Source organism: Camelus bactrianus, chromosome 12 (assembly GCF_048773025.1).
Source record: "Camelus bactrianus isolate YW-2024 breed Bactrian camel chromosome 12, ASM4877302v1, whole genome shotgun sequence".
In the NCBI taxonomy this organism is placed as follows: Eukaryota; Metazoa; Chordata; class Mammalia; order Artiodactyla; family Camelidae; genus Camelus; species Camelus bactrianus.
Genome location: NC_133550.1, coordinates 39854492 through 39875339, shown reverse-complemented (window position 1 = coordinate 39875339; position 20848 = coordinate 39854492). Strand labels below are relative to the sequence as shown.

Here is a 20848-nt window from a genome sequence, read left to right as displayed (position 1 = left end):
TATAAACAAAAGCTCAGACCTATCTTCAGTGCTTCTCTGTGAGTGACCTTTGGAGAAAGACATTTTGTTGAGACTGAAATATTTTCTTTAAATATGTGACTCAGAATGGAATCTTAATTTTGATTGATAAGGAATGGAGCATTATTTGCCCAGGAGGGATTTTGCATGCTCTGTGATACACTGCTTTCTTTTCTTTACCATGTGGAATGTGTAAATCCAGGTTTCCATTTTGGTCCTTGTGCTGGCCTTGAATGAAGCACCACTCTGTTCCTAGCCGAGGAGCCATTAAGGGCTTTCCTTCAGTGCATCTTCCGTATCACATGTGTACCTAGTGTTTCCTAGATGCCAGGCACTGGGAACATGAGCTGTGAATGGTGCAGATACAATCTTAGGTTTCCTGGTGCTGAGCTTGGATTGATTCTTCCTACAGGTGTTTATCCAGCCCCTAGTAGATACCATTACATTGAGCCCTAAGGATACCATGAGGAGGACACAAATGAATCAGGCACATCTCTTTTCAGCAGTTTCAAGAATCTTGAACATGTATGAGTACATAAGTAAGAAAACAAAGTAAAAAATATTAACCTAGGGAAAGAACCAGGAAGTGTACAAACCCAGAGAGCCTCTCTCTGCCTGGGGCCTTGTCTTTGTCATTCCTGTTTATTTAAGCCCAGTACTTGGCAGTTAAAAACACTTAATCAGTGCAGTTGGTTAAGTCTTTGATTGACGGGTGGATTGATTGATGGAGATGGCATTTCAGCCAACGGTTGAGGGAGGAGACACGTTGAGACAGAGGAGAGGGTCTTCTCAGCAGAGGGACTAGCATCAGCAACAGCATAGTGGGTCGCCAGAAAATTCTGGGGTACCTATTACAGAAGACCCCAAGGAATTCAATTTGGCTGGAGCAGAAGGATGCAGGAAATTATGGAACAAAACAGGGCTTAAATGACCCTGAAACCTGCATCTGTAGACTCTATAGATCTATAAGTTATGGTGAAGGTCTTACACAGTAGGCCTTGGGGTTTTGACTTTGTTCTTCAGCAGCTTTAGAATGTTCTTCATGACATTTTATTTCTTTAATGTGTTAATTTGCTCATCCACAGATGTGGTACTTATAAGGAGGATTCCTGGTTCAATCCTACTTTGGTCCTTTTTATGACCCTGCGACCCATCCCTTGACCGTGACCCCAAAACATGTCTCGTCATTTGCCAGGGGGGATTGCGTTAGGAAAAGCATCACTGAAATGGGAAAGAGAACTCAAAAACCTATGTTTGCCCTTTGGATGAGAAGTGCTTTCAGCTATAAGGGCCAGTCTCTGCCAGAGATGGTTGGCCCAGTTGCCCTGTCCTAACCTCTTTTCCTTCCTTTTCTTAACAGTCTTATATCTGGTGCCTCCACCTGCTAAGAGAAGAGGTGGCTGCCCTCTACTTCCTGTGCTTAAGGAAAGGTTGTGAAGATCTATGATATGATGTTCTAATATTTGTTGTTCTTCACGATACGCTGTCACTGCCTGGTAGGAATACACCGTACAAAGCCATGCTTCCTGCTCTCGGAGAATTCACATTCTTTCTCTTCCTCACGACTCCTCTTCCCTCCTTTCATCACTTTTGATGTGCATTTTAACTTATCCCAGGCAGTCCACATCATCTCTTCAGGGTTCCTGCCTTGAAAAGTGAAATCAAGTTTAACATGTACCTTGTAGAGTAGATTCTATGGGCCGAACACTGCACTGGTTCGCTGCCAACTGCTCCTTTATTCATTCATTCAAAATGTGTTTATTGAACACCTACTATGTGCTAGACAGGTAGGCAAGATGTATGCCCCTGTGGAGCTTACATTGTAGAACGTACAGTATTTCAGAGGAAGTAAGATTCGTTTTCATGAAGCATCTGAGTGTGCACTCAGAAAAAGATACACGAAGGAATGCCAGGATGTGCTAGGTTGAATAGTGTAGCCCATATTTGTTGAGCCTGTGCTGTATCCTGAGCTCAGAGTGTCCCTTTATTTAAGCCTCACGATGGGCCTGTTTTCCCATTTAATAGACAAATGTTGGCTTGCAGAGGGTCAGTAGGTAATAAATGATAGACATGAGATTTGAACCCAGACAGTCTGACTCCAGAGCCCAGGGTTTTAATCACCACTCAATCAAATTTAAACAGGTGTTAGACCATGTAGTAATGATGATAAAAGTCATTCTGGAAGGGACTTCTCTTCTAGGCTGGCAGAGCCTGCCTCATCAGTGCACAGGCTTGGGGTGGGACAAAGATGTCCAGTCTTGGGACGAGAAGGACGGCAGACCTAGGCAAGGCTGGCATATTCTCCAAGATGAGGAGAGCAGAAGAGGCTTAAGATGGGAAACTGAGGCCCTCAGGGGACGGGAGCAGCAAGAATCTCATGGTGAAGTTGAAACTCGGTAGAGGGGTGGATTTTGAATGATGGGGTTAAATTTGCAAGCAGAGGTCTCTGCTGGGGAGGAGGAGCTGCCCTCCCTGGTCACAGAGTCCCGGGCACCTGTCCGATTCTGAGGAGCCACATTCGGAAGGGTCAGTGACCAAGAGTAACAACTTTATGGACTGGCCTTGGCAGCCTCACCTTAAAGTCCCCCAGGTTGGGGAAGTGAGCCTTGATTGCTCAGCACAGGGCCTTGGTCTGTCACCTTCTCCTGGAAGTCTCCAGTCTGTCTCGGTCGACATGCTGACTCTTGACAATTCCTGGGACCGAGTGTCAGTTACATCCCAAGTTCCATGTGGCCAGTCCCAGGGGCCCCCATGAAGGAGCATTTTCCTGGGGGCTGAACATCAGGCGGATATAACCTTTTCATTCTGTTCAGTGCTCTCATTTTTCTTTGGCAGAATGGTATTTTGCCATTTTCTTTCCATGTCTCACTTCCTTTTACACTTTACCATCTCCACAGCTGGCTACCACTCTTCTCAATTTATACATTTCATTAATATATTAGTTCGATCCTTCTCGGTCATTAATAAAGATGTTAAATAATTCTGAATCAGATACTCACCCCTGTAGGGCCCTACAGGGCACTTTCCTTTAATTAGTTGTGCTACCTTTCATCTCTCTAATGTCCTTTGGTTTCAGATTTCCAGCTGGTTTTGAATCCATGTGACTTTTTATCCAGTCCTGTTTGAACTAATTTCACGACTGAAAATCTGAGAGATGTTTTACTGAGTGTTGATTCAGGTCCAGGCTTGCAGAGAGCTTTGCTATATTCAGATTTTTTTAAAAAACAGATTAATAGAGTACAATTTGGCCTTAATAAACTAAGCCTTTCTAATGTACCTCTTTCCAATATTCTTTTCAATCATAGTGGTATCTTCTCCATTAATGTCGTGGTAATTTGAATTGTGTTGATGTCAGACTTCACGAAAGGTACTCTCACTGTCAGGAGTAATCCTCTTAGACCTTTTCGAAGATAACTATTTCTTTGCTAATTCCAGGAGCTTATAATGACTTTGTTTAAAAAAAAACAAAAAACTGGGTATTCTGTAATCACCTAATTAACCAGTTTCTAATGTGCTTTTTTATACAAAACAGGAAGTGATTTAAACTCATGAGCAACCAGAGCACATAGTATTTTATTAGTTTAAAATTGTACAGCCTGTAAAAAATAACTCTTAAGTCCTTAAAATGTAACTGACAGGAAGTGGACTATTCTAAGGTTAATTGCTGGACAACACAGAGCTATAAGGGTTACAGCCAATGTTATTTTGATTTGATAAATGGAAATCCTTGGACATAGGATGAGGGAGGAATCTCACTATAGAGCTAAATAATCTCTTTGCACCAAGCTAGATTATGTTTTTAAATTAACCCCTTGTACGTGTCAGCTTAAGGGGCCCACTACTTCATTTCAGGTTGTGAATTAACTCTTGATTAAAATACAGAAATAGATCTAAGATATCGAGTGTGTGGTGAGATCATTCTTTCCCTTTTATCTGTACTGGATTTTGAAAACATTTATCAGTAAATATTACAGGAACAGAAAATACTGTATTTCTAAGAATTGTTGCAACTGTACAGTACAGCCATATAGGTACCCTGTGTTTTTTCTTCTTATATACTTGCACTGTTTATTTAATGAGGTCCTCTTGGTAGCTCTTTTACTCACTTATTAAGATTAAAAGAGGTTCTCCAGGCAAACAAAGGACAACTAATCTGACCCTGTTTGCAAGCGGACTAGAAGCATCTGCTTTCACGAGATAGGCCGGGCTGGATCCCATCCTAGACAGCCAGTGGAAACTTCTCTAAACAATGAGGTTTTAAAATGAAATCCTTTTGAAGTAGCAAGGCTGTCTCTACTCAAGGGGAAATAAAAAGTTGATAAGGTGATGTGGCAGGTCCTCTGATGGTGTCTGCAGAGCAAACTATAACCCCCTTCTGAAAAATCTTTTTTAGGTTAGTTATAAGGCTCTCTTTATTCTCTACTGAGAGCAAAGAAGTAGCATTTACTTGGCCGGTTTGAAATCTTGCTTGAGCAGATGTCAACCGTTTAAATATAAGAAGTGAGAAGGGCTATCTCGAAAGAAACCTGAGAAATCATAGCTGACTTGGATATAAATGTGAGTCTGCATTGAGGTTTACATAAAACAAAAACACAGTCTATCTTTCCTCCCTAAGAAGACAGTGGCCCCTCTAGTGCAGGAGTCGGCAAATTCTCTTCTTCAAAGAGCCAAACAAACATTTTAGGCTTTGTGAGCCATGCGGTCTCTTTGCAAAGACTCAACTCTGCGTTGTAGCGTGAAAGCAGTGACAGACGATGCATAAATGGTGGGCGTGGCTCTGTTCCCCAAAAACGTTATTTATGGACACTCACATTTGAATTTCATGTGTTCTCCCATGTCATGAAATAATGTTCTTTTGACATTTTTTCATGGGCTGTACAAAAACACACGATGGACTGGATTTGGGTCACTCCAGGCAAATCCAGGAGTTTGCCAACTCCTGACATAGTACGCATATGTCTCCCACAGTACCTAGTGCTGTCCTAGGGATCCTCTAGGTGTTCAATAAATACATGTTCACTTAGCTGTCATCATGTCAGAGCAAAGAGTAAGCCTTTTGCTATACAACACACACTTGACATTTGCAAGGGATTTATCTTGAAGTCTTTGCTAATCCCCCCCATTCCAAGTACCACTCTTGCAGATAATTTCCCCCATAAAATGCAGTCAACTCTAACAGAATAATTAAAGTGACCCTTTCAGGCCCTTCGTGATTCTATAAATACAGGGCTAAAGTCCTTTACTAAGTGATTAAAATAAATTCTGCCACCGAAATCAATTCTCTGTCACATTACATCATTGCTGTGATGACATTAATGATGCATTTACCTCAATCTGCAAAACCAATCCATAGTGATAATGAGTAATGGTGACTGCTCTCCCATATAGCACCTGTGTTTGTCAAGGAGCAGAATGATGAAACATCCTTTCAGTGGGATGGACAGCCCAGCAGTGCCTGCAAGGCCATCGTGAGGAGCATTATATGTGCAAAGGAGCAGGAATAGTGGGGCTTCTTCAAGAAGCAGCTGGTAGGCAGGTGTGAGGCATGACTGGTGCTCTCCCAGTGCCTTAAGTAGCTTCTTCCTAGATTTATTCTCTAAGTGGATATACTCGATGTTTTATGACTTGGCCAAATTTCACGTGATTAAGCGTATCTGGACCTGGGGCTTGTCAAATATCAAGAGTGTGAGTATGAAAATTCACTCATGTTAAAGATCTGTGCTTTATATTGGCTAGAGTCTTAGAATCTTGTCCTGTTTGGTTACCATGTTGTAGAAGAATATAGACTTACTAGAAATGGTCTACAAAACAATAACTAAATGGTCAAAATGATAGACATTAGCATTGTAGGAGAAAAGTGAAAGAAATCAAGATTGCTTTGTCTTTGAAAGGGAAAATGATTCTTGCCATCAAATAAAGGGCTTTTTTTTTAAGGGGGGAATTTTATTGCAAATAGAGTAAGGTGCATAAATCTGCATGGTATGGGGACCCAGTAATCAGGTGATTCCAAGGGAAACTTTCTCAATAAAGAAAGCCCTGATGGAGCTTTTAATGGGTACCCAGGAGGAGATGGTGGTATCTGCAATCTGTGGAGTAGAACCCGTTGGCTACAGTAGTTTAGGCATCCAGCTATTTGACGTTAGGTGCTTAACAGGTTGATTTCTCGAGATTTTCTTCCCCTGCAGCATACTCGTTGATTCTAATAGCCTAACTGAAACAAATGAAATAGGAACTGCCTTCTTGGGTATTAAATTTATCCAGAACGGTATTTATTCCAACTTAATGATGAGTCTGTTGACGACTTATAGTCAGTGGACTCCTTGTCTTCCCCTTTGTATTGTGATTTTGTGAGCCTCCCAAGGCTGTGAGGCAGCCAGCATTTTTGAGACTCGAGTGATAGCTCGCTCTTCAGACAGAATGTCAGACTCTTCAGCTGTATTTTCAACTGTCTTGCGAGACAAAGACTAATTGGTTTGACCTCATGCTGTCGCATGTTGAGAGACATGAATCTTCAGCACTCTTCCTTGAATTCATTGATTTCATTAAACACTGTCTGCTTGTGTTTGCAAAATGTTGTAATTTCCCAGTGATTTCTTCGAACTGCAGCGCATAAACAGAGTTTTTGGGCCGATGCCATTTCTTAGCTTTGATCTTGTGTTTTAATCTTTTATTTCCAATAGGTCTTCTACATTAAGTCCATTGAGCCACAGAAAATATCGACCTTAGGGAAAAGTAACGTGATCGTCACAGGAGCAAACTTTACTCAGGCATCTAACATCACAATGATTCTGAAAGGAACCAGTACTTGTGATAAGGATGTGTGAGTTCAAATATTACTCATTTATTCTTGGGAATGTAGTGAAAAGCTAAAAGTTATACCAAAGGGATAGTACTGTGAGTCTACTCTTTATGTAGTCAGTTTTTTCCCTTGTGCCAAAGTGAGGCAATTAGTTTGCATATATGATGAAACATAATTTCAGTAAGTAAAATAATTTAGACACTGCATTTGAAGTTAATTGTGAGAGAATCTGTCCCATGTTACCCCCGAAATATCAGTACACAATAATTTCAAGATGTTGCCTGTGTGGTGCCTTGATTTGTTTTCATTAACAAAATCCAGTACTTTGAGGAGCAAACATCATTTTGAAGATGACCCACTTAGAAAATTAGTTGAGTACCTTGGAATTTGTTGGGAAAATATGGCCTCTCCTCCAATGTATTACCTAAAGTTGGAAAAAGAAACTTTGGGATCCACTTTATTCTTCATAGCCTTTTCTTTATTGGATTAGCTTCAGGCTCAGATAATAACTAAATAGAACATATATTAGTTTAAAAAAAAAAAAAGAACAACAACAAAACACCCCAACACTAATATCTGGCCCGTGTACCGTTTGAATATCATTATTTCTATGACCCCATTCCCCTAACACACCCTTTCAGTGAAACTTTGAGAGAAGAAAATTTTAGTGTTTGACTAACACCCTTGTGCAAATGTTTCCCCCACAAAGAGCTGTAATAATAATAACATAATAGATAATTTGAGCTTTCTGCTTGTTAGTCTTGATAAGTGTGAGTTAATTTGAAGTAAAAGATGTTGCAGTCTACACGAAGTATAACACTGAGCTGGTTTTCATCATGGAAATGCATTGAAGGCAGTCCACTGAAGTGTGGGGTCTTGGTTGGAACTCTGAAAATAGATTTGTACAGCATTTTAATCTGCCACACTTATTTACTGAGTTCTCTGTTTTAATTCATTTGCGGTGTGTAACCGCCATCCCCTTCTGTTCCTAGCAGTAAATTTGGGATGTCTGTCCTTTTGATGGGAAAAGCTGCTCGCTGGGGGCTCTCCTAGATTCTACTATTTACTGAAATTATCAAGTGCACATTAGTGGCTGTATCTATGCGACATAGGTATTTTTGTACCATTTATCCTGGCAAAATACCTTGCTGCAAAAATCTTTTATTTTGTGTAGTGAAATCTGTGAAGTTAGACACCTGTGTGTTCACTGAAGGGCAATCAACTTCACTGGAAAATAAGCCGTTTTTCAGAGCATTACCCTGTTTCTGACTCTTTATGCTTTCATTTCAATTCTGAATGTGTCTTGAGATACTGCAGTTATTAGATTAAACGACTCAGAGACCTTTCTGCATGTAGCATCTCAGTAACCACATCTGTGTGGTGAACCCAAGTTCACAAGCAGTAAACATAATACCCAGTTAATCTTATACCTGAGTTCGTGCCGTAATCCCGAAATCTTTTAAGGTGGTATTTTAAAATGTCTAGTTATCCTGAAGAGAAAAATATAAGAATAGTAGTGGAATGACCCACATTTCTGTCTGTCTCCTTCCAAAATTGATAAACAAGTTTGAATTTTAACGATCAGCCATTTTACAATGAATTTCCTAGAGCTTTGCTCTGAATATAAAACCTTAGAATGTAAATCTGAGGTGATGTAAGTACAGACTGATGTGAATGTTTTTTGAATTTGCCTTATTGTTAGAATCTATTATTAGTACTTTAAAGGCTATATGCATTAAAGTTGATAATCATGCACATAGCCTTTAAGTGGTAATAATAGATTCTCATGTAGCTTAATTATACTGGGCATTATTTGGACAAAACTCCGTCTTCATGACTTGTGCTTTAGAGGGTCACTGTAGATGTGATGTACAGAGGAGGCTGCAGTTTCAGAGGGAATGTGGCAGAAGGCTTTGCTTTGACTTCTGAAGGGTGTGGAGGGCACGCCCTGCAGATTTCGGGAGCACCCAGGACAGTCCCAGCTCAGTGCCAGCCTGGAGGGGCTCGAGAGGCAGCTTGGCTCTGGTGCTGATTCATCCTGAGACCCTGGGCTCTTGGCGTAGACTTTAGTCTTAAGCTCCCTGCTCGTTGAACTGCAGAATCCCCATCCCTGCCCGGGGCTGGGTTCTACCCACCAGTGTTTGACTGGGACTTCTTTTTTTTCAAGCTTTTCACTATGGCAATTTCCAGCCACACGCAAGAGAGAAGAATGTCACGAACCTCTCTGTACTCATCCTCCAGCTTCAGAACTTAGCGTGTTGCCAGTATTGTTTCATATATCTCCTCTGCATTTTTGGAAGTGAGGGAAGGATGGTGGCTGGAGTTTTTAAAGCATATCTCAGGATATCTCATCGTGTACTTTCACTCAGAGATACTTCAGGATTTCTCTCTCACAGATAAAGATAGTGCCATGATCAACCCAACAAAATTAATGGTAATTCCTTAATAGACTTTAATACCCAGTCCGTTCCACTTTCTAGCAGTGCTTCATAAAGAAAATGGTTACATCTCCTTTCCCCACTTCCCATGGGGATGCAGATGAAAACATAAAAATGCATGAAAGAAAGAGGAACCCCTCCCCAGTTAATGCCCCAGCTGGACAAGTGGGCCCTGATTAATCGGCAGGGGCCTGCCGCTGTTCGGATAGTTTGTGAGCTGTTGTAGTTCAAGTGAAACTCATATCCTGTCACCTTAGGTAACTGACTGTGCTAAGCGTCTGTGTCGTTTAAGAATTCTCATTCTGCCCCTTTCTAGGATACAGGTTCGCCATGTGCTCAATGACACCCATATGAAGTTCTCTCTTCCATCAAGCCGAAAAGAAATGAAGGATGTATGTATCCAGTTTGATGGCGGGAACTGTTCTTCCGTGGGACCCTTGTCTTACATCGCCCTGCCACACTGCTCCCTCATTTATCCTGCCACCACCTGGATCAGGTATGTTCTAGCACATGTTTTTCCCTCGTTGTGGTTAAAAGGGTCACATGCATAAAGATCATGGAATTTACTCAGATAAACATAGAAATAATTGTCATGTCTAAGTCCTCCTTGCAGAAGTTTAGGATTTGTTCTTAGAAAACAAACACATGCCTGATAAACAGTTTGCTTCCCCTCATCACAGTAAACAGTGTGAGTCCATCCTGTTTTACTCTTAGCCATGGCTGCCGGGAAACTCACAGCTAAAACGTCTGTTCAGACTCTGGTTTCTCTTCAGATCGTGTAAATCTTACACATTGCAAAACATGTTCGATTGAAGTAACCATGCCTAAGTTTCCGATACAAATACATAACCCTTTTCACGATGTTTCACTCCTGCCCATGACTCCAAACCTTTTCTTTCTTACATCTTTCCTTTTATAACTTTTAGAATAAGCTGTTTTGAATAATTTGAGGAGATATTGGGAGCTGTCTAAATTAAAAACAGTATCTACGTTTCAAAGATACTCCCTAAGTGAGATATGGAAATTCCAAAGAACCCCTTTCAGACAACTCCGTGATATTAAGGGGAAAAAAATTCTCCCCCTAGTTGAATTTAAATTCACATTGAGATTTTGGAATATAACCCTAGAGATATTTTCTCCACCTAACACAGCATGAAACTAACTTTCAAAGTACTGTCTAGGTGAATGTGCAGATGAAGCTTTGTTAAAAAGAAAAAAAAGAAAGTGCAAAATCACTTCTAATATTCTTATTTAAGATTATGTGAGAGGTGGCTATATTAGGCTGCTGGGGCTGCCATAACAAAGTACCACAGACTGGATGGGTTAAATAACAGAAATTTATGTCATCAAAGTTCTGGAAGCTAGAAGTACAAGATCAAGGTGCTGTCAGGCCTGAGTTATTCCAAGTCCTCTCTCCTAGGCTTCTAGATGGCTGTCTTCTCCCTCTGTCTTCACAGTGGTCTTCCCTCTGTGCCTGTCTGTGTCCTAATCTACTTTTTGTATGAGGACACCTGTCATATTGGATTAGGGCCCACTCTAATGACCTCATTTAACCTGCATTACCTCTTTAAAGGTCCTATCTCCAAATCCAGCCACAGTCTGAGACACTGGGGGCTGGGACTTCAACACTTCGGCCTGTAACAGTGGTATAAGGAAAACTGAAATTTCCAAACCAAGGCTCTAGCATGGTTTGGACTCTGTCATGGGTCTAAATTCTCTCTATAAATAGAAGTAAACATTGATGTGGCACTTCCCCCATGCCTGGTGTGTTATATCTCTTGACTCAGTAAACCCTCACAAGCTTAAGGAGTCTCCCAAGGGGAGCCCTTTTCCCAGATGAGGAAACTGAGGCATGGAGCATTCAAACAACTTATGCAAGCTCCAGGCAGTCTGGCCCAGGGTACTGTGCTCTGGGCCGCCCGTGTTCTGCTTTGTCATAAAATAAGAGGCTTCTTAATGTCCTGTCACCTGTGACATTCTGTGTGTCTCTCGGTTACTGCTGGGCAAGAGTGTGGCTCTGCAGCTTGGCCATTGGCAGAGCGTGTTGGTTTGGTTTTCTAGGAATTGTAACAGGCTGGCATGAGGCCAGCTCAGCCTTCACCCTCATGGATGGAAGGTTCAGAGTTCAGTGTTTTCCCTCTGCCCTACACAAATTGGCCTGCTCATGCCCACCTCCTGGTCTTGTACTCATGGGCCCCGCTGGCCCACGAAGCTGACCGACCCAGACTCCTGTCCCTTGGAATGAGTGTCTAGTAACCCTGTGGACAGCTGTTTATTTCACATCTAATGACCACTTTGCTTATCTGCAATTATGTGCTAAGAATCTGTGAAAGCATTTGGCTTAGTTTTGGAGAGATGAACATAGCTGTTATTTATATGGTTTACCAAATAGGAATTTAGACTTGAATGTCATTTATAACTTTACCTTGTCCAAAGTGTTCCGTGTCTTTCTACATAAAATGTAATTGGTAGGTTGGGAGTTTGATCTTGAAAATTGTAAGATTGAAGAATCTTCATATAGATTAAACAGAAATCAAACAAAATTCTGTTTAGTGAACCCTTTTCAAGGTACAGCTGATGATCTCATTATATGTGGCAGAATGACACAACAGAACTCAAAATTCTATAAAAGAATTTGGGCATTTTCATAGAATTAAAACCTGAATTTTTATATTTGTGTATCTTAAAAATGCTAACCCTGTGGCCAGGCTCATTAAAAGACCTGTAAAGTCATCCTGCATTTGCAATTAAAATTCATCAATTTTCTCTCCAATGTAACTGAGTTTAATATTAAGTATGAATACATTGATAGGTTTATTCATCAGTGCAAAATACCTGTGTGTTTATCTGTGAAACTCCTGTTACTGTTTTTCCCTTGCAGTGGTGGTCAAAACATAACCATCATGGGCAGAAATTTTGATGTAATTGACAACTTAATCATTTCACATGAACCGAAAGAAAACGAAAGTGTAAGTCTTCAGCTGCTTGTAATAATAGTTACTGTCAAGGATGATTTTGTTTTCGTCACACTAAAATCTGTTGGGATATTTTTTGCTTCTGTGCCTTTGTGCTATTATGAGCATTTACCTGTTGCAGGATCTATGATCTATACCATCTGTGCCATAATGGAAATAATAAGACCTCCTACTTGTACTTGTGTGTTCCGAGTTGTGGCACAGAGGGAAGAGGAGTGAACTTGATGTGACAAGACCTGCCATTTCCTCCGTGTGTGATTTGTGGCAAGTCACGTTAATGAGACAGTGTTTATGAATATGTGTGAAAATGCCTTGTGAGCGGCTGAGGTGTGATGTAAAGAGGCAGAGCATCTCTGTGAAGAGTAGGTGGTGGTGGTCCCACTGCACAGACAGAGCTGCGGTTCAGGGGTAAAGTGACCTGCTTCAGTCCAGAGGCCCTGCCATGTGCTTCTCCTTCTCTTGCCCTCGTCTCCTCCACCTGGTCTGGTGCCCGCCTGACCTCACCTCCTCTTGCCTTTCATGTCCCCACACAGGGGTCTGGTCCCCACCCCTCACTCAGCTCTGACCCCAACATGAGTCACACCTGGTCCCTGTCACAGGAAATGATGGATCTCAGATGCATGTTGGGGCCTCTGAGTGTACTTCTCAGCTCTTCTCAAACACTCCCCCCACGCTTTCTTCCCCTTTCTGTCTTTCCTTCACGAGAGGTGTGAAGATAAAGCCCAGCCAGACTATTTCCTGCCAAAGCTGGCAGATTTGTGAGTGGCCACAGACCTGGCCTCTGCTTGGGACCATTGTGGCTTCAGGCCGAGATCCAGGAGGCCTTCCTAGGTTCTCCTTAGAGCCTTGTCATACGCAGGGCCGCCTGCTGACACCTTTCGGGGCCAGTGCCAAGCCTCACGTTGTGTCTGATTCCAGACCACGTCTCCATGTTGTCAGCATATCCTGCTTAATGGTTCATATAGACTGACCCTCTGACCAGAGGTATTGCCTGTACTTGTGAGTAGACTTGCTCTCCCTCCCCAAAACTGTCCCTAAATCAAGTAGAATTTATTGAGCACCTGCTGTGGGCAAAACACTTTGCTGGCTGCAGGGGCAGAAGAGAAATGAGAGACTCACATTGCCTGCATGGAGGGAGATGGCTAATCTACACTGGGATTGAAAGTTGAGAGCACAGAATGTCATGAGGTTCTAAGTCCTCTGATTCCCTTCCAGCTCAGACACGCTAAGTCCGAGAAGGCACTAGGTGTTTCCACATGAAAGAGGAATTCAATCCGGTTGGATTTAAGCAAGTGTGTGGCGTGGAGCCAGACGGGTGGGACTTGGACGAGTGGAAGCAGGGAGGCGATTTTGGGTGCTGAGGATGACAAGTTACTCACAGGCCCCAGGTGGGAACATCAGTGAGCCCTGATGGAACCCAGAGATGGGTCAGGAACAAGCCAGAGGGATTCCTGGAAAACCATGTTGGGCCATAAGAGAGTATCAGACTGGAAACTTTGCCCTTAATTCTGTAGGCAGTACGGAGCTGCTGAAGATAAAGATCTTCACTGTGAGCAGGGGGTGACACGAGTATAGGTATTTTTATGATTATCTTGGAAACGGTACACAGGACCATACAAAGAAGCAGTAGCTTAAAAAAGACCAGGAAGACCTGCTGACATCTCACACACGTCCGGGTGCCTGCGTCAGCAGGTCCTCCGGGCTGAGCGGTCCTGGGCCGTGGTCGGAATGGCAGGTCCAGAGTGTGGGGAGATAGTAGAGCTGGGCATGACGGGTTATCTCTGTAGCATTGTCATTAGTGGGAGGTGACATTGTGGGAGAGAGGGCGCGAAGGAAGAAGGGAAGAGTGCCTAGGATGGAATCTTGTAGAAGAGCTTCATTTTAAGAAGTGAAAAAAAATACGATGGCCAATGAAGGTGGCCAAGAAGCTGCTGGAAACTAGAGGAGAAGAGTATTTTCAACAGTGGTAGCTGGTCACTAGAGCAGAAATTTAGAGGGTTGAGAGCACTGGGGTTAGGGTGACCCCATCACCAGTCATCTTTCTGGAAGGCATCCTTAGTCGAAAGCCAGCCTGCTAGGGTTATGGCTGCTGAGCAGGGAGAGGCAGTGGGTTTCGTGGTTTTCTTCGTGTCAGGTGAGATGTAAACAAGAGATTCAGGGCAGTAGTTTGGAAAGGTGTTGGGAGGGGAGGTTTGGCTGGTCCACATCTCAGTGCTTTGCGTCAGATTTTCCCACCTGTCGCTTCTTCCTGCCCCCTTTTGAAAATTCCAGTGTTAGACAGGAAAGGGCAAAGAGGAACACTCCCTACTAGGCAGATTTCTGTTCACAAGTTGTAGCTACTCTTCCTTAGAACACTTGTCAGCCTCCCTTCCCCAGCAGCTTTCTCTGCCCCGCTCTCTGCCGACCTGAACAACATGGCGATATTCATGCCGGGTTGTTTGTTTTAAGGAAGCCAGTAAAGGGGCCGCACTCTGCATTGGTTCCCATCTTCACGCTCTTCCTTTCATGGGCCCCGTGTTGTCCTTTTTACTTTTGTTTCCCCTGTTTCCTGTTAGGCCTGCAAAGCCTTTTCCTCTTTGTGGTTGGTGATTTCTGCTAAAGCACCGCGGGAGGTTCCCCAGCACAGAGTGATTCAGCCTGCAGCCAGCCTGGCTGAGGGACCGGCTCCCCTCTTCCTGGAGTTTCCTTGATGCCTTGATGGACACCCAGGCCCGATGGTGGAGAGTCTTCCCTTTCTCTAGCTTGCTTCTGTCTGAGTACCCTTTTTTTTCCCACTGTGTGACCTCTTTCATTATTTCTAATTATTCTACTTTCATTATTACTAATAATATTATTAATCACATTAGCATTTGTTGAGAGCTCTTTTATATGGATTTGTGAGCATTTTTGCACAGAGTCTCCTTTAATTTAGTGAAACTTCCTCATTTAATTTAGGGCTAATTCAGCCCTGTGAGGAAGGTAGTACTGTTACCCCATTTTACAGAGGAGAAAACAGAGGCACAGAGGGGTTCTGTTGTGCAGGTCACTAAGCTCTTCAATCCCAGAGCTCAGATTCATTGATGAAGCCGTCAAAATGCTCTTTTCTTCTCCCTCAGGTCTCTGAATACTGTAAGGCAACTCACTGCAGGTTTTCAGCCCCCACTTTGAGTTCAAAAGGGCGTACAAATGTCACTGTGAAGCTCAGAGTCCAGGAGACCTACTTGGATTGTGGGAGCTTGCAGTACCTTGACGACCCCCGATTTACGGGGTATCGGGCTGAACCTGAGGTGGACACAGAATTGGAAGTAAAAATTCAAGTATGTCTCTCTCATTTCAGAGGTGGGGGTGGGGACATGCTCCCCTCAACCGGAGAGGTGTGCTTATGTTTGTGGGTTTCTACGAGCGCCCTGATTTCTTCATCTGCTCCTTGTTCTTCACAGAAAGAAAATGATAACTTCAACATTTCTAGGGAAGACATTGAAATTACTCTCTTCTATGGAAAAGGGGAGAAATTAAATTGCACTTTTGAAAATATAACTAGAAATCAAGATCTCACCACCATCTTCTGCAAAATTAATGGCATCACCGCCGCAAACAGCATTGCTGCCTCGTCCAAGAAAGTTCTCGTAAGTCACCTGAGAGTCCTACCTGTTGGTTTTACCTTATTTCCTTGGCTAAACTGGAAGCCAGGATAGAATCTTGTATGGACTTGAGATCTTCACTTTAAGTGAAGATAAACAAAGCTGCTATTACAGGCCTCAGCATTATTCCTCCAAAATAGCTTGTGGAATCCATCCACGTGTCTGTTCGAATGTCAAAGCATTGAGCATGCCATTGTTTATAATACTAATGAGTCTTGATAGCTTTTGTCCTAGCCATACATTTAGACTGTAGCATCTGCAAGCAGAATCTCTAGACCCATTAACAAATAAGCTGTCATTCTTTTTCCAAATGCAGAGGTGACATGTCTTAGCAGAAACCCAGACTAGGGGGCCTCTCCAGAACACTGAAAGTGGCAGTAGAGTCCAGTGGAGACCAGATAATCTACGGGTCATGGGCTGTTTCCTCCACCACAAAGTCATACTCACTGCATTTAATCTTTTCCCAGACATGTTTGAGGGTCCCTCACTGGTTTTCCCAGACATGTTTGAGGGTCCCTCACTGGTATATTTATGTCCCACAATAAAGATGTGAGTCCATGGGGAAGCGAAACATTTTAGAAATCTCCCTTTATAGTGTTCATGCCATATGAGGCCCTGCACAGTCTGTATCCCCCCCAAATGCTTTATAATCTGTTGTCATAAATAATTGGATAAAGGACAAGAAAAAACATCAGACTGGAAGTCAAAACAAAAATGTGTTCATGTCCTAGCTGCGCCAGTTGATAGCTGTGTGGCCTTAGATAAGTCACTTGGCTTTGGCTGAGCCTCCGTTTGTGTGTCTGTTGTATGGTAAAGAAGTTAATAATAAGTATAAAGTGAATAATAACAACTAAACTCACAGGTGCTCCCACATGTCAAGTTAGTTGAGGAGAGCAAACGCCAGCACCTTTCATTATTCATGAATAGTTCCTGAGTGCCTGTGCTGTGACAGGGACAGAGAAGAGAAGAAAACTGACCCCCCAAAAACCTGCCTTTGTAGAGCTTACCTAAAGAGGCATCTCATATGGTATAGGACGTAAATTGAGAATGTGTTACATGGTGGTAATTATTATGAAGAAAAGTGAGACAGGGAAGGGAATAGGTGTGGGGGGGGGGGCAGTGCCGCAAGGTTTATGATGGTGGGCAGGAAAGGGCTCCCAAGAAAGATGACATCTGAGTCAGGACGTCAGGTGAGAGGGGGAAGGAGCTGGGGGCTGTCTGGGATAGAGTGTTCCAGGCACAGGGAACCCCGAATGCGGAGTTCCTGAGTTAGGAGCCTGCTGGGTGCATATAAAGGGCAACAAGGAGGCCAGTGTGGCTGGAGAGGTGAGAGCAAGGGGAGAATATCCCGAGAAGGTTAGAGAGTTGATGGGGGCAGCAAGGAGATCTGGGAGATCATTAGGACCTTGTGGGCCATTGTGAGGATCTGGCTCTCAGCTCTGGGAAGCCACAGGTGAATTTTAAGCAGCAGTACCCCGAGCCTGCTGACTTAAATGCCAGCATGTCTCGACATCACGACAACCCTCCAAAGAGGCACAATCTCCATCCCATTTTAGAGATGAGGAAAGTGGGGACTGGATGGCTAGGTGACTAACTCAGGGGACAGCAGGTGGCAAGACTGGAATTTAGAACCTGGGCTGTTGGAGTCCAGAGTCTGTGCTCCTGCCACTTGGCCCAGATGCCTCCACAGGAGCAGCCATGGCTCCCAGGATGGAAATGTGTCTCAATACTTCTTTGTACATCAGTGCTAAATAAGACTTGATAGAGAGTTCTTCCATTTACAAGTTTTAACAAAATTTTTATAACCAAAAACTAAAATTGGAAAAGGCCCTCGGGGATCATGCAGGCAGCATTGCCAGACTGGCTTTTACCACAGGCTGCATCCTTCAAAGTAGGCCTGTCAAGGGAAACACAAGATGTAGAAGAGATTTAAAAAAAAAAAAAAAGTTGGATTATTTCCTTAGTCAAGGGGTAAGAGGGTTTCTCACCCACAGGTTACCCTCTTTATTACCCTCATTCCTGCATTTAAAACTCCCAGGGCAAAGAGGACCACAGTGTAAAATCTGTAGGTCTGGTCCCTCACAGCTCAACTGACTGGAGTGAAATCTGAAACCGAGGCATGGGGAGTGTTCTCGACTGGCTCAGGGTCACAGAGCTCATCTGCCCAGGGATGGAACTTGAACTCAGGTGTTCTACCTAGCTTGCCACCTCATTTTGTATCTTGGAGACAACATTTGGGGGAAAAAACTGTGTACCTAGATATGGGCCCCACCTCGACTGGGTCTAATGTTGCTCTTTGTCCCGTTAGGTCAAACTTGGAAACTTGGAGCTCTTCGTGGAGCGGGAGTCAGTTCTCTCCACTTGGTATTTTCTGATTGGACTTCCCATCTTGCTAGTGATTGTCATTTTTGGTAAGTGCCCTGTTTAATTTTGCCAGAGAAATTATTCCCTGGGGCCTCTCAGCAGGCAGAAAGACTTTCCACTTTCAGGGGCTGTTTGCTTCAATTAAGTATCCATGGATGAAAACTCAAATCAAAACTTTGGGAAAGGATTAATAGGTACACGTTGAGGGCTTTCTAAACATTTTTTAGGATGCTTCATGAATAAAAGGCTGGATTACAAAGACAGTATCTTGGTGTTGGAGAGAATCCACTTTGCTTCCCAGATCCTGTGAATTGTGATGACAAATGTCCCCTTTACATTATGTCCTCAAAATTCTTCCAGAATTTTGGACTCCCAGGGTTTAGTTATTTCATCCTGTCTTCTCAGTCCACCAAACTTCCTCTCACCCGCACTGCAGCCCTGCTTTTCCTGGCAGAACTATATTTTGGAAGTGTGATCCGTACCATGTATTAAAATGTTGGAAGTTTCATCCAAGCACGGTGATCCCATGATGGTTGCTCATTGGATGAATCTGGCCCACCGATGCATTTTTTTTTGGCCCATGTAGCATTTTAAAACTTTGAAGTGGTTGACAACATTTTAAAATTAGGTGAGTTGTATTTTTAAAAATCTCTTTAAAATTGGAAAGATCTGGATCATTGGCCCAGCTTCTCCATAACATCACTTTGCTGGAGCTGAGTAGCAGCTACCCCTTGAGAGAGGGGATATGTTCACTGGTTTTTTGCCATAGTCTCCACCACTCCCTACTGTCTCTACCCAGGCAACTTAACTCATCTGTGTACCTGGTCCCTGTTGCCACTCAGTTTTGGCCTCTGTTTCTGAGCTGCTTTTCATTTTAAGTCTGTTTCCTCTTGTTGCCCTTTAAAAAAAAAAAAAAAAAAGGACTTAGCTATATAGTACTGCATATTCCTTGCCTTAACACAGGTATTGCCTTTCTAACATGTTCTGTTAATAGTTGCTAGTGTCTCCTATATACTCATTCATTCATCCATCCCTGCATCCATTTACCTTATGTTTATTGAGCACCCGTTATGTTGCTGGTAACTGTACAGAGAACTAGGGAAGATAAATTCTGTTCTGGTCCTTTCTCTTGGGTCATTCCCAGCCCAGTGAGGGAAAGATTTACGTATATGGTTAACTGGCCTAATGGAATGAACTAATTTTGCAGAGACCCTGTTTTGCCTCATTGATCATTTCAGGTATTTTTTATGCTCTCCCCAAGTTATCCACCACTGTTATATATTTGGAATCCAGACTTGGGCCTGATATTTTAATAAAGTCCAGGCTGATGCTGGCTTCAAATAAGAAGATTACTTATAAATTCTAAGTGCTGGGCTTGTTTTGAGAATCTGCTGCTGTCAGACAGCTCTGCATATAACAGTCTCATCCTGGAGTCACATCCTCTTTGTGACTTACTGGAAACCTCTGCTCTCTTCCTGGGCTTTCTGTGACTCTCCTCTCCCTTCACTTTGTAGAGGTGGTTTATGCTCTTTAATGTGAAATGGGCTCAATTTCAGTTTCATGGGTATCTGGAAAGCCCTTTAAAATTCTCACCTGCTTCTTACCGTGATTCCAGGGAGGTATGTGTCATCAGCAGCTTGAGTAAGTGTGCTCTTTAGTCCGTCAATCACATCGTTAGGGAAAACACCAAACGCACCTGGCTCTAGGCCTGCCACCCACAAAACACCCCCACTGTGGGTTCCCCTGGAGATTTCAGCCAGGAAAAACTCACTGCTTTATGATGTGGCCTGCTAACTCTCTTTGCATACAGTGAGCTGGTGCACACTTTGATAGATAAGGCAGCTAGGCACAGAGAGGCTAAGGAATTTACCTGAGGTCACACAGCTAGTAAATGGCAGAGCAGGGACATGAGCCCCAGAGCTGAAACTGTTCAGTTTACTGCCTCTACAGCACAGATAGAAACAAAATGAAATGGAGAAAGAAGCAATAGCCAGATATGGGGGTTCACTGTGGACCACTCATCCTGTCACCCTATTTGATCTATGCAAGTTTGGCTTATGTAGTTCAGTGTGGATCTGTAGGCTTTTTTCCTGCATTTGCGGCTCAACTTTATTTCTCCAGGGATGTTTAGAAACATTAAAAAAAAGGACGGAACGATATAAGCGGCCTTTGGCTGCAGAGAAGCTTGGCTTATTTCATTACTTTTCAGCCAACTGGGATCTTTGTTTACAAGTGAAGGTTATTTGATTTAGTTTTTACTTTTTAAGATTAGTTTGTTTGTTTGTTTTTCTGTTGCATTTGAGCATCTTCCATTTTAGAATGACCCTTCACTGGGAATTTTTCTTCTTATAAATTCCACCTCTTAAATCACTAGTCTGTCTGTCTGTCTGTCTCTCCCTCCCCCCCCTTTCCCTTTCCCTCTCTTGTCTCCTTCCCTCTCCGTAAAAGAGCTGCAAAGGTTGGTTCTGTTTTCCTTTTTGTGTTTTAAGTTACCATGTCAGACTCATGCTGGATCTCTGTCTCCTCAGTGGCCGTGGGGGTGACCAGGCACAAATCGAAGGAACTGAGTCGCAAACAGAGTCAACAGCTGGAGCTCCTTGAGAGCGAGCTCCGGAAAGAAATACGTGATGGTAG

At 43.0% G+C, this 20848-nt stretch overlaps 1 protein-coding gene across 4 annotated transcripts in view; it reads left to right on the top strand.

The window, feature by feature from the left end:
* Nucleotides 1-20848, top strand: part of PLXNC1 (plexin C1) — a 141796-nt gene that overhangs the window by 72303 nt on the left and 48645 nt on the right. For all 4 annotated transcript variants that reach the window (XM_074375265.1, XM_074375266.1, XM_010962730.3 and 1 more), the window contains 7 exons: nucleotides 6699-6838; nucleotides 9572-9751; nucleotides 12137-12224; nucleotides 15326-15526; nucleotides 15650-15835; nucleotides 18159-18261; nucleotides 20743-20844. In XM_074375265.1, the coding sequence (XP_074231366.1) occupies nucleotides 6699-6838; nucleotides 9572-9751; nucleotides 12137-12224; nucleotides 15326-15526; nucleotides 15650-15835; nucleotides 18159-18261; nucleotides 20743-20844 (1000 nt within the window). The remainder of the gene's footprint in view (nucleotides 1-6698; nucleotides 6839-9571; nucleotides 9752-12136; nucleotides 12225-15325; nucleotides 15527-15649; nucleotides 15836-18158; nucleotides 18262-20742; nucleotides 20845-20848) is intronic.